The sequence below is a fragment of the Delphinus delphis genome, chromosome 1, assembly GCF_949987515.2.
Source record: "Delphinus delphis chromosome 1, mDelDel1.2, whole genome shotgun sequence".
NCBI classification, from domain to species: domain Eukaryota; kingdom Metazoa; phylum Chordata; class Mammalia; order Artiodactyla; family Delphinidae; genus Delphinus; species Delphinus delphis.
The window spans coordinates 81,318,695-81,336,842 of NC_082683.1; the positions used below are offsets into that span (position 1 = coordinate 81,318,695).

General features: G+C 39.2%; 1 protein-coding gene across 3 annotated transcripts in view; it reads left to right on the plus strand.

Moving 5' to 3' along the window:
- Nucleotides 1–15,928: 15,928 nt before the first annotated feature.
- The window catches only part of MTF2 (metal response element binding transcription factor 2), an 86,938-nt gene continuing 84,718 nt past the window's right edge, over nt 15,929–18,148 (plus strand). For all 3 annotated transcript variants that reach the window (XM_060025667.1, XM_060025676.1, XM_060025686.1), the window contains exon 1: nt 15,929–16,155. In XM_060025667.1, coding sequence (XP_059881650.1) covers nt 16,151–16,155 — 5 coding nt within the window. In that variant the 5' untranslated portion in view covers nt 15,929–16,150. The remainder of the gene's footprint in view (nt 16,156–18,148) is intronic.

Here is an 18,148-nt window from a genome sequence, read left to right on the forward strand (position 1 = left end):
TTGCTTCACGGCATGTGGGGTCTTCTCAGACCAGGGCTCAAACCGGTGTCCCTACATTGGCAGGCAGGTTCTTAACGACCATGCCACCACGGAAGTCCCCAACCTTTGTGAATTTTAAGCAGAAGAACAAAATTAAGCTGTTAAAGGATCAAATGAGATAATGTATGACAAAGGAAATACAAGGGATTATCATGATTAAATATGTTTCTTGGTTTACCACAATATTTGCCCTATGCTAGAAAGTGAATAAGTAATTTTAAAAGAACTAAATTATAGGTTTTTTAGGCTCTTTAAAAAAATTAATTTCTGGGCTTCCCTGGTGGCACAGTGGTTGAGAGTCCGCCTGCCGATGCAGGGGACACGGATTCGTGCCCCGGTCCGGGAAGGTCCCACGTGCCGCGGAGCAGCTAGGCCCGTGAGCCATGGCTGCTGAGCCTGCGCGTTCGGAGCCACAGCAGTGAGAGGCCCGCGTACCGCCAAAAAAAAAAAAAATTAATTTCTTCCTTCCAGTTTTATTGAGCTGTAATGACATATAGCACCGTATAAATTTAAGGTAAACAGCATAATGATTTGACTTACATACATCATGAAATGATGACCAAAATAAGTTTAGTGAACATCCATCATCTCATATAGATAAAAAATAAAAGAAAAAACAGTTTTTTCTCCTTGCGATGAGAACTCTTAGGGTTTACTCTCTTAACAACTTCCATATATAAGATAGAGCAGTGTTACTTATATTAATCATGTTGTACATTGTGTCCGTAGTACTTATTTATCTTATAACTGGAAGTTTGTAACTTTTGACCACCCTCATCCAGTTCCTCCTCCCACCACTGTCTGTCTCTGATGACCACAAATCTTATCTCTTTTGTATAAGTTTGTTTGTTTGTTTTTGAAGTATAATTGATCTATAACACTATGTTAGTTCCTGGCACACAACACAGTGATTTGATATTTCTATACATTTTAAATGATCATCACAATAAGTCTAGTTACCATCTGATACTATACAAAAATATGACTATATTCTGCACACTGTACATTTCATTCCCATGACATTTTGTAACTGGAAGTTTGTACCTCTTAATCTCTTTTATCCCCTTACCCACTTCCCCTCTGGCAACTACCTGTTTGTTCTTTGTATCTATGACTTGGTTTCTGTTTCATTTTGTTTGTTCACTTGTTTTGTTTTTTAGATTTTACATCTAAGTAAAATCATACAGTATTTGTCTTCTCTGTCTGATTTATTTCACTTAACATAATATCTTCTAGATCCAAATGTTGCAAATGGCAAGATTTTATTCTTTTTTATGGCTCAGTAACATTCCATTGTGTATATATACCACATCTTCGTCCATTCATCTATTGATGTCCACTTAGGTTGCCTTCATATCTTGGCTATTGCAAATAATGCTGCAATGAACATAGGGATGCATATATCATTTTGAAATAGTGTTTTCGTTTTCTTCAGAAATATACCCAGGTGTGGAATTGTTGGATTGTATGCTAGTTCTATTTTTAATTTTTTGAGGATCCTCCATACTATTTTCCATAGTGGCTGCACCAGTTTACATTCCCACCAACAGTGCACAAGGGATCCCTTTTCTCCACATCCTTACCAACACTTGTTTTCCTTTTGATAATATCCATTCTGACAGATGATATCTTATTGTGGTTTTGATTGTTTGCATTTCCGTGATGATTAGTGTTGTTGAACATCTTTTCACGTGCCTGTTGGCCACCTGTATGTCTTCTTTGGAAAAATGTTTATTCAGGTCTTCTGCCCTTTTTTTTTTTTTTTTTTTTTTTTTGTGGTACACGGGCCTCTCACTGTTGTGGCCTCTCCCGTTGCGGAGCACAGGCTCCGGACGCACAGGCTCAGCGGCCACGGCTCAAGGGCCCAGCCGCTCTGCGGCATGTGGGATCCTCCCGGACCAGGACACGAACCTGTGTCCCCTGCATCGGCAGGCAGACTCTCAACCACTGCGCCACCAGGGAAGCCCTGCCCATTTTTTAATTGAGTTGGCTGGTTTTTTTATATTGAGTTGTATGAGTTCTTTGTATATTTTGGATATTAACCCCTTATCGGATATATCATTTGCAAATATCTTCTCCCATTCAGTAGGCAGCCTTTTCATTTTGTTGATAGTTTCCTTCACTGTGCAAAAGCTTTTTAGTTTGATCTAGTCTCATTTGTTTATTTTTGCCTTTTTTTCCCTTGCCCGAGGAGACATATTCAAAAAAAATATTGCCAAGGCCAATGTCAAAGAGCATACTGCCTGTGTTTCTGGAGAAATTTCTATTCATATCCTTTGCCCATTTTCAATTAAATTGTTGGTCTTTTCATAAGAGATTTGAGTTCTTTATATATTCTGATTAAATGTCCTTATCAGATATGATTTCCAAATATTTTTTCCCATTTACTTTATTATTTTTTTAAGATAAATTTATTTACTTATTTTAATTTATTTATTTATTTATTTTTGGCTGTGTTGGGTATTCGTTGCTGCGTGCGGGCTTTCTCTGGTTGCAGTGAGTGGGGTCTACTCTTTGTTGTGTTGCGCGGGCTTCTCATTGCAGTAGCTTCTCTTGTGGAGCGTGGGCTCTAGATGCGTGGGCTCAGTAGCTGTGGCTCGCGGGCTCTAGAAGGCAGCCTCAGTAGTTGTGGCGCATGGGCTTAGTTGCTCTGCGGCATGTGGGATCTTCCTGGACGAGGGATTGAACCTGTGTCCCCTGCATTGGCAGGCGTATTCTTAACCACTGTGCCACCAGAGAAGTCCCCCCCGTTTACTTTCTTGTTAGTGTCCTTTGAAATACAATTTTTTTTCATTTTGATGTCCAATTTATCTATTTTTTCTTTACTTGTGCTATTGGTATCATATCTAAGAAACCATTATCTAATCCAAGGTCACAGGTATGTTTTCTTCTAAGAGTTTTATAGTTTTATCTTTTAAAGTCTTTAATTTTTAGCTAATTTTTATACCTGAAGTGCAAGTAACAATTCAACATGGACAACAGCCTATACACTGTAACACTTGATCAAAACACAAAGCAATCCAGTGAGATCCTCTGAAGGCTTAAAGTAAACAGAGAGATTCTCTATTAGAACCCCTGGCTGTGTGTATTCAAAAGAAAGAGCGGGGCTTCCCTGGTGGCGCAGTGGTTGAGAGTCTGCCTGCCGATGCAGGGGACATGGGTTTGTGCCCCGGTCCGGGAAGATCCCACATGCCGCGGAGCGGCTGGGCCCGTGAGCTATGACCGCTGAGCCTGCGCGTCCGGAGCCTGTGCTCCGCAACGGGAGAGGCCACAGCAGTGAGAGGCCCGCGTACCGCAAAAAAAAAAAAAAAGTGCATATGTAAAAAGACCAAATAACTAATCTGCTCTAAGACCAGTATTTTCCTGAAAAAAAAATTTAAAAAAGTAAATAAAAGGGGTGACTCTCCATACTGTAAACAAACAAACAAATAAGCAAACAAAAAACAAAATCACACATCTAATTAACTCTTATTCATCCTTGAGATCATAGTTCTAACATCTCTTCCTTAGGGAAGACTTCCCTAGACCTCCACACTAGGTATAGTCCCACGAAGCTTTCATTCACAGCAGCATGTAATTACGCACTTGTGACAATATTTCATTAGTATCTGTCCCCCCTACAACCCACATGCTACATTGAAATGCCAAGAGGGCCAATAATCCCAGTTTATAGTGCAATGGCTGACATATAGTAAACATTAGATAATATTTTTATTAATAGATTTTAATTTTTAGAAGTTTTAGGTTTATAGAAAAATCGAGCAGATATACAGAGTTACCATATAATGTTCCCTCCCCCACCCTGGTTTCCCATATTATATCTTTAGTGTGGTATTTTTGTTAGAATTAAAGAGACAATATTGAAACATTAACTGAAGTCCATAGTTTACATTAAGGTTCATTCTTTGTGTTGTATAGTTCTATGGGTTTTGACAACAGCATAATGTCATGATCCACCATTATAGTGTAATACATAATAGTTTCATGACGCTAAAAATCTCCTGTGTTCTTCCTATTTATCCCTCCCTCTCTCTCCTCCCTAACCTCTGGCAACTATTGATCTTTTTACTGTCTCTATAGTTTTGCCTTTTCCAGAATATCACAGTGTTGAACTCATACAGTGTGTAGCCTTTTCAGACTGGCGTCTTTCACTTAGCAATATGCATTTGTTTCCTCCATGTCCTTTCATTGCTTCATAGCTCATTTCTTTTTATCATTGAATGATATCCTACTGTAAGGATGTACCATAGTTTGTTTATCCATTCAACTGTTGAAGGACATGTTGGTTGCTTCTAGTTTTGCTACAAACATATGTAACCATTCATGTGCAAGTTTTTGTGTGGACATATTTATATTTATTTGGGTAAACACCTAAGATTGTGATTCCCAGATCATATGGTAAGACTGTACCTAGTTTTGTAAGAAACTGCCAAACTGTCTTCCAAAGTGCCTGTACCATTCTCCAGCAATGATAAGAGTTCCTACTGCTCTACATCTTCACCAGCATTTGGTTTTATCAGCATTTTGGATTTTAGCCATTCTAATAGGTGTGTAATAGTATCTCATCATTTTAATTCGCAGTTCCTTAATGACGTATAATGTTGAGCATCTTTTCATATGCTTTATTTGCCATCTTTATGTCTTCTTTGGTAAGTTGTCTGTTCAGGTTTCTTGCCCATTTTTAATTGGGTTCTTTGTTTTCTTATTGTTGAGCTTTAAAAGTTCTTTGTATTTTTTGGATATGTTCTTTACTGGATGTGTTTTGCAAATATTTTCTCCCATTCCTTGATTTCCTTTTCTTAATGGTGTCTTTTGCAGAGTGAAGTTAATTTTCATAAAGTTCAACTTATCGATTTTTTAATTCATGGAGCATGGTTTTAGTGGTGCATCTAAAAGCAAATTGCCAAACCCAAATCGCAAAGACTTTCTCCTATATTATCTTCTGTAAGTTTTATAGTTTTGCATTTTACATTTCTTTGTATACTCAGTAGCATTTGTTAGATAAATTAAGGAAGGTTAATGTCAACAGAAATGGAACAGATGAGTTTGGGTGGGAAGAAAGTTACTGGTTCTACCGATTTTGAAGGCATCAGCATAAAATGAACAGTTAAAGCCTGTTGGGAACTCATCCAGAGAACTAAGTTGCAGGTTAAGACATAGTTGAGACAGCCAGTTGATCAGAGGGCAGGATTCAGGGTAGACCAAGGACAGATAAGTCAGAAGAGACATAAAGATCTGGTTCACCAGTCAGAATTTCAAGAGAGGGAGTCCAGTACCCTGGAGAGCTCCCCACGTTTTGACAGCCTGGGAGCTTTCAAACGCTCCTAGATGACAGCATTTACATTTTCTCACAGGTTACATGACCAGAAACCTATATCACTGTACTGCATGAGTTTTAAATATCCTTTTAACTATTACAAGAGTGGAAAAATTAGGAAATAGAGAGGAACATAAAGAAGGGAAAAAAAATCTTACCACAGAGATAATGATTAACTAATGACAGCGGTGAAACAAGATCCACAAATTGACCCTATTTATTCATTCCTGTTTTCTTTTGTCAGCAATCTTTCAAATACTCCAGTTTAATTTGTACATTTTGTGAAATTAAATTTGAATACCCAAGATTATGTAATTAAATATATTCTGATTCATTTTTAATTACTATTTTTGCCAAACCCTTGTTCCTGGCATAGAAGAGACAGGGAAGAACACTAGTGAAGCAAACTGGACTGGAGTACCAAGGCTTGATTAGGTGTGTAGCTTTCCATCTAATACCAGCCCTCTCCTTTATTGAGCTCTAGCTGAACTTCCTGCTGCATACTTGACATCTTATTTTAATATCCCATGGGCACCTTAAACTCAAATTGTTCAGAACTTAGTTAATTAGCTTTTCCCTCAAATTGTTCCATATCTTTTATTATCTATCTTGGTTAATTTTAATATCAACCACCTTATCCAGTCTTTGCAAAAATGAAGAAGGGAAGAAAGAAAGGAAAGAGGGAAGAAGATACGAAGAAATACAGTCATCATCTCTCATCTCACTCAAGCCACAGACCTCAAAGATTATCCTCAAATCAATTCATTCTGTCACCTATCTCTTCCAGTGACTGCCAAGTTTCGTTGGCATCTCTTTCTGTCTCTGATATCTCTTCTTTCCTTGCTGTTCAGACCTTCAGCCATTACTCACCTAGACAGTTGCAGCGGCCTCTCTATTTGCAGTATTTCCCATCTTGAATCCAATTTCCATACTACCACCAGAGCGATATTTCTAAAGGATGGATTTATTTAAAAATCCTCTGATGATTCTCCTATTTCTCTATAGGATAGTGATTAAAAAATCATCTCCAGAGTCAAACAAAACTGGATTCAGGGAATTGGTTAGGACATGGCGCTTTCACTGGGATGGCCCAGGTTCAATCCCTGGTCAGACAACTAAGATCCTGCAAGCTGCGTAGTGCTGCCAAAACAAACAAACAAAAATCGGATTCAGATCTGCACTTACTGTTCTGTGACCCTGGACAATTTGCTTATCTTCTCTGTACCTCAGATGCTTTACCTGTAAAACAGGAATTGATAATATATGCTTCATAGGGTGGTTGGGAATATTAAATAAAGTAGCATATGTAAAGTACTTTTTCACACATCTTAGCAGAGGGTAAACATTCAATAAATATTATTATTATTACTTTTATTATAATAATGGAAGTTCAAACTTCACTGCATGTTAGTAGATTTAAAATATTTTGATAGCCCAGAATAGCAAATCCTTCTTTGGGAAAACATCTTATCTCCCAGTCCAGTCCAGTACTCTGCCTCTTGCGGTGACAGCTAATAAGACTCCACTTTTTTGGCTACAGGGATGGGCATTGGTTCAATTTTTGTTGACTATCTCATCTTCTTGCCTATAACATCTGGTTCAGGATAAGCATGTGACCCGAGCCTAGCCCAACAGAATACTTCACTGGGAATTTTTTGGCTGGTACACTAAAGGTGGGGGGTAGGGATGGGGGAAGGAGGTAGAGGTAGAAAATTCCCTTTTCTTAATTGGTTCCTCTAGAAGATATAACCTTCCTAAAAGCCCTGTTTCCCACTAAACAGAGAACGCCATCTGCAGAGGAAGAGATGAAACACCATTCAGAGAGGAGAAGAGATGAGAGAGAGAGAGAGGGAGAGAGACGGAGGATCCTTATATCTCTTTAGTTTCTGTTTCTAGGCAACACCAAGGCAAGGGTTTTCACCTTTCCAAGGCTTGTTCTGGTTACAGTCATGACCCTTGCAATGAAAAAAGTCTTGACTGATATCACTTGTCATACGAGGTCTCTCACGATAAGACCCAACCACCTTTCAATCCTATTTCTATCTTTCACACTAGGTTTCACTACATTTGTTCTTATTCCTAACATGCATCACACCCTTCACACCTCTGTACATTTGTGTATCTCAATTACTTATTAATGGCACTATCTCCACACTCTAAGCCCTCCAGCTCACTTTGTGGATATATATTATCAATGCTTGTCCCCTGTCCTGAACACTGTGTAGCACAGTTTTTCTGTTATTTATTGTTAAATAAATACCCATTTAAAATTTTATTTATATAAAGGCAGATCTGTGGTCCAAATGTGTTTCCAGGAATAGGGATATAAAGAATAGTAATGGCTTCCTACCCTCAAGAAGCTCACAGTTGAATCAGGGGAGTCAGACATGTAATAACTGCTGTAAGAGAAAAAAATACTTTTACACATATTATTTCATTTAATCCAAATGATAAAGCTTTAATGTTGATATTCTTATCCTCCCCATTGAATTCAGCAAAGAAGCTCAGGCTGTGAGAGTTTAGGAAACTTGCCCAAGATCACTCAGCTAATAAAGTGAGAGAGGCTGGCCAGCAGCTCAGGTCCTTTGTCTTCCAGCGTTCCTGCTTCTGTTATTCTGTCTCTCACATCATGCTTTCTGTCTTTTCTTGTCTACATCTTTGAACACTCAGTGGACAAAATAGCAGAGCAAAGCAGATAAGATGCTTTACTTTTTCTTACCACTGGATAATTCTCTCTCTCATCCCCTTCCTCCTAGCTTTTGCTGATTTAATCTTCAAAAGCTTCTGTCATAGGCAGGATATGTCACAAGCATGAATTGGAACCTAGTTCTTATGACTCTTTTTTTTTGGGGCCGTGCTGTGAGACATGCAGGACTTTACCCAACCAGGGATCGAACCTGTGCACCCTGCAATGGAGGCGTGGAGTCTTAACCACTGGACCGCCAGGGAAGTCCCTTATGACTCTTAATTGAGTGATTTGTTTTGACTGCACACACAGTTTTCACTTGCCTTAAATTTTTGACTGCCAAGACAGCACAAATATCATTTGATGGAAGCACATGTAAATTATTCTGGGATTAGGGTAGGGGAAAGATGATTTGACAAGCCTGAGGAATGTGCACATGCTACAGGGTCCCAGCTCTGGGGAAGCTTTGCACACTGTGGGAGGCTGCTGAGAGTACACTTTGGAACTAGGAAAGAAAACCACTTTATTCTTATTTTTTTAATATCTTTATTGGAGTATAATTGTGTTACAATGTTGTGTTAGTTTCTGCTGTATCACAAAGTGAATCAGCTATACATATACATATATCCCCATATCTCTTCCCTCTTGCGTCTCCTTCCCACCCTCACTATCCCACCCCTCTAGGTGGTCAGAAAGCACGGAGCTGATCTCCCTGTGCTATGCAGCTGCTTCCCACTAGCTATCTATTTTACATTTGGTAGTGTATATATGTCCATGCCACTCTCTCACTTCGTCCCAGCTTACCCTTCCCCCTCCCTGTGTCCTCAAGTCCATTCTCTATGTCTGCGTCTTTATTCCTGTCCTGCCCCTAGGTTCATCAGAACCACTTTTTGTTTTTAGATTCCATATATATGTGTTAACATACAGTATTTGTTTTTCTCTTTCTGACATACTTCACTCTGTATGACAGACTCTAGGTCCATCCACCTCACTACAAATAACTCGATTTCATTTTTTTATGGCTGAGTAATATTCCATTGTATATATGTGCCACATCTTCTTTCTCCATTCATCTGTCGATGGACACTTAGGTTGCTTCCATGTCCTGGCTATTGTAAATAGTGCTGCAATGAAAATTGTGGTACATGTGTCTTTTTGAATTCTGGTTTTCTCAGGGTATATGCCCAGTAGTGGGATTGCTGGGTCATATGGTAGCTGCACTTTCAGTTTTTTAGGGAACTTCCACACTGTTCTCCATAATGGTTCTATCAATTTACATTCCCATCAACAGCGCAAGAGGGTCCCCTTTTCTCCACACCCTCTCCACCATTTATTGTTTGTAGATTTTTGATGATGGCCATTCTGACCCGTGTGATGTGATACTTTACTGTGGTAGGAAAACCATTTTACATGGCACGGTCTCTCCAGCACTCTCCTCTGACAAAGCTTAACATTCTGCCAGCTGGTGAGGGAAAAATATTTAAAGGGTCCACATCCATTTTCACAAAACAAGTAATGAAGGGTGAATTTGGAAATGGTAGGTAATAAATTGATAATGGGCATGCTATATTTTAAGATGTATTATATGAGGGGTTTAAATTTGCTATATATATTTTTACAACAAATAACTGGGTTTAAAAACAATGTTCATGTTACATATGGATGTTTCAGTTTTGGATAAAAAGGAAAGGAATTTTAACAAATCCTTTTGATTTGATTATTATGAAAACATTCTTTATTTTTTTTTATATATTTCAGATCCATTTCCCTTTTCAGACCAATGAAAGCAAACACTATAAGGACACAGAATGTGTTTCCTTTTTTTTTTTTTTAACATCTTCATTGGAGTATAATTGCTTTACAATGGTGTGTTAATTTCTGCTGTATAACAAAGTGAATCAGCTATACATATACATACATATCCATACCTCCTCCCTCTTACTTCTCCCTCCCACCCTACATATCCCACCCCTCTAGGTGGTCACAAAGCACCAAGCTGATCTTCCTGTGCTATGTGGCTGCTTCCCACTAGCTATCTATTTTACATTTGGTAGTGTATATATGTCCATGCCACTCTCTCACTTCGTCCCAGCTTACCCTTCCCCCTCTCCATGTCCTCAAGTCCACTCTCTATGTCTGCATCTTTATTCCTGTCCTGCCCCTAGGTTCATCAGAACCATTGTTGGTTTTTTTTTGTTTTTTTTTTTACAGAATGTGTTTCTTTGATGTCTCTGACTTGTCTAGTTATTCATATTTCTATCTCTGCACAATGAATAATGTAAAAGATCTTCTAGTCTTTCTCCACAGAGAATAATAGCTAATAATTGAGAGCTTGTACGTTTATAAACATAGTATTTTATAACATTCTCTGTGATTTTTCAATTATATAAATTTTTATAAATTTTGAGAATTACCTAATATTTTGAATATTCTCAAATTTTTGTATTTTTCATTTTTGGCTTTGAATATGGTAGAGAGCTCAATGCTATTATTGAGTTCTGTTACATATTAACATATCTAGATTGTTTCAGTCAGAGTAAATTAAAATATGCTGGGTGGCAGACAACTCCAAATTGCAGTGGTTTAACACAACAAGAGTTTGTTTCTCTAATTAAAAATTTACATGCAAAAAGATGAATACAGGCCCATACCTCACAGTATACACAAAAATTAACTCAACTGGATCATAGACTTAAATGTAAGAGCTAAACCTATAAAACTTCCATGAGAAAACATAATAGAAAATCTTTGTGATCTTGGGTCAGGCAAAGAGTTCTTAGCTATAACATCAAAAGCATATGGCATTGAAAAAAGATCCATTGAACTTTATCAAAATTAAGAAACTTTTGTGCTTCAAAAGACACCATTAGAATATTACTCAGCCATCAAAAGAAACTAAATTGAGTTATTTGTAGTGAGGTGGATGGACCTAGAGTCTGTCATACAGAGTGAAATATGTCAGAAAGAGAAAAGCAAATACTGTATGCTAACACATATTTATGGAATCCAAAAAAAATTTTTTAATGGTTCTGAAGAACCTAGGGGCAGGACAGGGATAAAGACGCAGACATAGAGAATGGACTTGAGGACACCGGGAGGGGGAAGGGTAAGCTGGGACGAAGTGAGAGAGTGGCATGGACATATATACACTACCAAATGTAAAATAGATAGCTAGTGGGAAGCAGATGCATAGCACAGGGAGATCAGCACAGGGAGATCAGCTCCATGCCTTGTGACCACCTAGAGGCGTGGGATAGGGAGGGTGGGAGGGAGTCGCAAGAGGAAGGAGATATGGGGATATATGTATACATATAGCTGATTCACTCTGTTATAAAGCAGAAACGAACACACCATTGTAAAGCAATTATACTCCAATAGAGGTGTTAAAAAAAAAGTGGTTAAAAGATTTGAATATATGTTTCACCAAACAAGATATAATAATGGCTAATAAGCACATGAAAAGATGCTCAACATCATTAGCCATTAGGGAAATACAGATTGAAACCATGAAAGGAAACGACTTCACTCCCACTGGAGTCAGTAAAATAAAAAAGATAGACAATAACAAGTATTGGTGAGGATGTGGAGAAATCAGAACTGTCTCTCATTGCTTACACTTTGGAAAACACTTTGGCAGTATCTCAAAAGCTTAAACATAAACTTACCATACAATGCAGCAATTCCACTTCTAGGAATCGATCCAAGAAAAGTAAAAACAAGTATCTACACAAGACTTGTACACAAATATTCATAGCATCATTATTCATAATAGCCCCAAACTGGAAACAATTCAAATGTGCATCAACTGGTGAATGAATAAACAAAATATGGCACATTCATACAATGGAGTACTATTCAGCAATGAAAAGGAAAGAACTAGAGACACATGGTACAATGTGGATGAACCTCAAAAACATTGTGCTGAGTGAAAGAAGGCAGAACAAAAGACGACATACTGTGTGAGTCCATTTATGAAATGGCCAGAAAAGGCATTTCTATGGAGACAGATAACAGATTGCCTGAGTTTGGAAGTCAGAACAAGGATTGATTGCAAACAGGCATAATGAATTCTTTTAGGGTGATGGAAACATCCTAAAACTGGATTGTGGTGATGGTTGCACAACTTTAGTCTCTGCTTGTGGCATTTTTCACAGAACTGGAACAAAAAATTTCACTATTTGTATGGAAACACAAAAGACCCCGAATAGCCAAAGCAATCTTGAGAACGAAAAACGGAGCTGGAGGAATCAGGCTCCCTCACTTCAGACTATACTACAAAGCTACAGTAATCAAGACAGTATGGTACTGGCACAAAAACAGAAAGATAGATCAATGGAACAGGATAGAAAGCCCAGAGATAAACCCACGCACATATGGTCATCTTATCTTTGATAAAGGAGGCAGGAATGTACAGTGGAGAAAGGACAGCCTCTTCAATAAGTGGTGCTGGGAAAACTGGACAGGTACATGTAAAACTATGAGATTAGATCACTCCCTAACACCATACACAAAAATAAGCTCAAAATGGATTACAGACCTAAATGTAAGGCCAGAAACTCTCAAACTCTTAGAGGAAAACATAGGCAGGACACTATGACATAAATCACAGCAAGATCCTTTTTGACCCACCTCCTAGAGAAATGGAAATAAAAACAAAAATAAACCAATGGGACCTAATGAAATTTCAAAGCTTTTGCACAGCAAAGGAAACCATAAAGAAGACCAAAAGACAACCCTCAGAATGGGAGAAAATATTTACAAATGAAGCAACTGACAAAGGATTAATCTCCAAAATTTACAAGCAGCTCATGCAGTTTAATAACAGAAAAACAAACAATCCAATCCAAAAATGGGCAGAAGACCTAAATAGACATTTCTCCAAAGAAGATATACAGACTGCCAACAAACACATGAAAGGATGCTCAACATCATTAATCATTAGAGAAATGCAAATCAAAACTACAATGAGATATCATCTCACACCAGTCAGAATGGCCATCATCAAAAAATCTAGAAACAATAAATGCTGGAGAGGGTGTGGAGAAAAGGGAACCCTCTTGCACTGTTGGTGGGAATGTAAATTGATGCAGCCACTGTGGAGAACAGTATGGAGGTTCCTTAAAAAACTACAAATAGAACTACCATATGACCCAGCAATCCCACTACTGGGCATATACCCTGAGAAAACCAACATTCGAAAAGAGTCATGTACCAAAATGTTCATTGCAGTTCTATTTACAATAGCCCAGAGATGGAAACAACCAAGTGTCCATCATCAGATGAGTGGATAAAGAAGATGTGGCACATATATACAATGGAATATACAATGGAATATTACTCGGCCATAAAAAGAAACGAAATTGAGCTATTTGTGATGAGGTGGATAGACCTAGAGTCTGTCATACAGAGTGAAGTAAGTCAGAAAGAGAGACACAAATACCGTATGCTAACACGTATATATGGAATTTAAGAAAAAAAATGTCATGAAGAACCTAGGGGTAAAACAGGAATAAAGACACAGACTTACTAGAGAATGGACTTGAGGATATGGGGAGGGGGAAGGGTAAGCTGTGACAAAGGGAGACAGAGGCATGGACATATATACACTACCAAACTTAAGGTAGATAGCTAGTGGGAAGCAGCCGCATAGCACAGGGAGATCAGCTCAGTGCTTTGTGACCACCTGGAGGGGTGGGATAGGGAGGGTGGGAGGGAGGGAGACGCAAGAGGGAAGAGATATGGGAACATATGTATATATATAACTGATTCATTTTGTTGTAAAGCAGAAACGAACACACCATTGTAAAGCAATTACACTCCAATAAAGATGAAAAAAAATTATTTATTTTTTATACAGCAGGTTCTTATTAGTTATCTAGTTTATACATATTAGTGTATATATGTCAATTCCAATCTCCCAATTAGTCCCCCCACCCCCAATTTCCCCCCTTGGTGTCCATACGTTTGGTCTCTACATCTGTGTCTCTATTTCTGCCTTGCAAACTGGTTCATCTGTACTATTTTTCTAGGTTCCACATATGTGCGTTAATATACGGTATTTTTCTCTTTCTGACTTACTTCACTCTGTAAAAATATATATATTAAAAAATTTTTAATTTATTTTTGGCTGCTTTGGGTCTTCATTGCTGCACGTGGGCTTTCTCTAGTTGTGGTGAGCGGGGCTACTCTTCGTTGTGGAGCACGGGCTCTAGGTACAAGGGCTTCAGTAGTTGTGGCTCGCGGGCTCTAGAGTGCAGGCTCAGTAGTTGCGGCGCACAGGCTTAGTTGCTCCGTGGCATGTGGGATCTTCCCGGACCAGGGCTCGAACCCGTGTCCCCTGCCTTGGCAGGCAGATTCTTAACCACTGTGTCACCAGGGAAGTCCCCAGAAATTCCTACGACCACAGTTACAGGAATTTTTTTTACTGTGCCTCCCTCAGTGCCCTTTATTCCCTGAGCACCTGGCTTCCTCAAATTAAATGATTGCCCTCTTGTACTTATATGTTTACATAGGCAAATAGCAAGCTTTTTTTTTTTTAATTTCAAAAAGACAGGCATCATTGACTTCTCTAATGTATAAGAAATTAGAACACTTTCGTGTGGCTAAAGAAGCCGAAAGTTATACTAGTAAGTGGAAATTATAGGAAGGCAGATTGTACATCTATACAAGGAATAACTTTCTAGTTATTAGTGTTTGTGAAATTGAAATGACTGCCTCTGAGGTACTGAACCACTGAAGATGTTGAAGCTGAGGGTTGCTGACCACTTGAGAGAAATGTTGAGGAGAATTTAGACCAAATGTTCTCTAAAACTGATATTCTGTGACTAGGCTTAGATGCACAGCAAATATACCTGTTTGTGTAATATCTTTATCCATTTTTGGACTGCATCTACTTTTTTTAAAGTTAAACTCTACTCAACCAAAAAGTGTGAAGGGCATTGAAGATATATTTTTGAGAAACTATGTTATCACAGAGTTCAAAATGAAACTTGAAGGGTAGCAGATAGACTGAAGCTGTCTTCTTAAACAGATTGAAAAACATGGTACTAATTATCCCTGTGATGTAATATGACACAAAATATAAAATGATTTTTAAAATATTTTGACAAAGTTATAAACAAAGGTCCCTCATGTGGCTACTAAGAGGAGCTGGGTTTTATCTAAGTAGAAGTCACAGAGACAAGCATGCACTCTCTGTCTGTCACTTGGAACCTCTGTCGGCAGCTAAGGGTCTGCCCTAGTACGAAAAAGTTCTGTATTCCTAAAATAAACCACTTTGCACGAAATTATTCTCAGATTTCATCACAATTAGTAAGGATTTGCAAAGCAAATAAACAGAGAAACCTTTCATCGTCAGGGAAAAAAAGTCCGAAAATCTTCTATATAAGCAGCTTCTGATAGGAAGGAATTTGGGGCTGGACAATAATCGCCGAACAAAATATAATTCTGACATCCAGGGTCTTTTCCGCGCTGAATGAAATTCGAACAGCAGGTCTCAGGGTGAAGATAAGAGATTTTCTCCACAGAAGGGATACTGGCAAGGCAAGACGTAGCGAGCACCGTCCTATTTCTCAGGAACAGAACATGCAGCGTGAAAGTTGGACACTATCTTCCCTCTGCAACACAAACAGCAGCAGTACAGCCTAGGGTCCCAAGCTCAGCGTTCACTATTGTGTTAGCGCCGGCGGCGGAAGGACTTAGCCCCACCGCAAAGTTAAAGAGTCCTTCTTTGTTCAGTCCCTGCCGCGGACGCAGGGCACGGTGTTCTTCCGCGCTTACCACACAGTCTCCGCCCCCTCGCGGCTCTGGAGAGCTGCCATTCGGTCCCGGAGTCTCTCTGCGCTCCCAGAATGCACCGGCAGTCCGCGGGAAACCAAAATGGCGAAGGGTTGTAGTGAAGTGGGCTGTGTTTGAGGCCGGTGTAAGAACGCTCACTCTCTCCCCCCCCAACCTTCGTCCCCAGGTCCTCGGTTTGTGCGTGTGTATGTGCGGGGTGCCTGGTGGGGCGGGTGCCCGGTAAGTGCTCGGACTCGCAGGGGAAGCGCCCACGGGGTCGTGATTGGTTGTTTTTTCCTGTATGAAGCGGTTGGCACCACTGAAGTGACCGAATGAGGTGAGAGACCTTGGCCTGGGAACCAGGCTCTTCCGGAGGAGGTGGAGGGGGTGGGGAGGAGGAAGAAAGGAAGCAAGTATAAAAGGGAAAGATGGAGGCTCGAGGTGGGGGTGGGGGCTCCAGTGTACGTATGGGGGTGCCTTGCATATGTCGAAAAGAATGGATGGAAAGGGGCAGTCAGTTGGGTGTTGGAGAAAATAGGGACTAAAGGAGCGAGCAGGGCGTTGGGGAAGTCGGTTGGAGGAACAAGATGAAACGTTAAGACGGGGAAGCTGTGTTTGGAGGGGCAGGAAGGAACCTGGGGGCGGGAGACGGTTGGAGGGGCAGGATGAACCTGGTGATGAGGGGGTGGGGAACCGAAGGGAGGAGCCGTGAGGAAATGGGGACTGAGGGAGATGAGGGGGACCAGAGTGCAGGGGTTGCCTGGGACCTTAGGGGCCGCAAAGGGAAGTAGCAGCATGAAACGGGAGGGTGGTGGAATTGTATGGAATTGGAGTATGGGGGTAGAGTAGAAGGGCAGGATGGAGTAGGAGGATAAGGGGAACACTAAGTAGAACGTGAGAGCAAACCCTGAAAGCTTAAGGGGAAGAAGTGGAAGGGAAAGTGTGAGATGGGGGAGAGGTACCTTATATTCGGAGCCCACCAAAAATTTGAGACAGTTTTCTGTTTAATTAAATCTAACTCGTATGCCTGCTTGGATGTAGATTTGTAGTATTGTATTCATTTTTACAACTGAGGTACTCACGGTTGAAGGGATTTTAACTAATTTGCCAAGATTTCTTAACATGTTTTAATAGTGCCAGAACTCTTAACTATGTGTTTTACAGTCTGGCGTCCTTGGTTGCTAGAATTTTTCTTTGGAAGCAGCTAGAGGGAACAGATGGATTTATCGGGGTGATTTGACGAACTGTGAGGGTTCCTGAACAATGGGTAAAGGGATATGGAATGCTATTCTATTCTTTAAAACATTGAACTTTGGTTAAAGATAGAACCCATTTACTAATTCAAATATATAAACCTAGGTAGACCTGTGTATAACGTAAGAAAGCACCATGTGAGGTCAGTATAGAACTAGAAATATGTAAATAGTGCCTGATTTAATTTGACTCCAGATGCTCCGGTAGTAGTAACTTTCTCCTTCAGATTGATTCCAGGTGACCCTTCTGTACACTTTGCCTATAGGCTGGTTTCAATTTCCATGTTTTCATTCTCCCTTGAGAATTTCTTTTTTGAGCAGTGGATTGCAAAGACAGTGAATTTAAAAGTATTTAATGTGGGTAAAATAAAATGTACTTAAATTATTGAGTGACCTTTTCAGAGGTTTGAAATGCTTTAAATGGAGCCATTTTGACGAACAGCTGTAAGTGCCCAGTAGTTTTGGCAAGGAAAGAGCTGATTTTAAATGTCTTTTCTATTCTTGATATTTGGAATGTTATTCACACTCCAAGCATTTGTAGTGATAGCTTGCAAAGGGAATACAAGGTGAAACTTTTTTTTTTAGGTTCCTAATATAAAAATCTATTTGAATTCATATTTTAAATTTGCTCGCCTTCATTTTTTTTAAGTGCTAAAAATATTCTGAAGTATTTGAATTAAGAGTGCACCTGTTTCCTGATAACTGCATATTCATGTCAATGGGCATTAACGGAAATCTATACCTATCATGATGAAATGCACACACAATTTTAGAACTAGAAGTATAGAAATCATCTGGTTAAACTTTTTTTCTAGATGAAACAAAATATATTTAATTATGCTTTTAATTATGCCTGTTACCTCAAAGCTCAGTTAGGAAAGGAATTTTATCCTTTGTATTTTGCTGTGGGTCATAAGTTCTTTGATGTCATGGATTATAAATATACCTTTTCATTAGATCTTTGACTGAAAGGATAATTTGCTTTATTTGTATTTCAGCATAATCTTTACATCTGACTTTAGGAAACTGGCAGTATAGTGATAATCTATTTTAACAGATGGGGAAATTTGCCTCTGA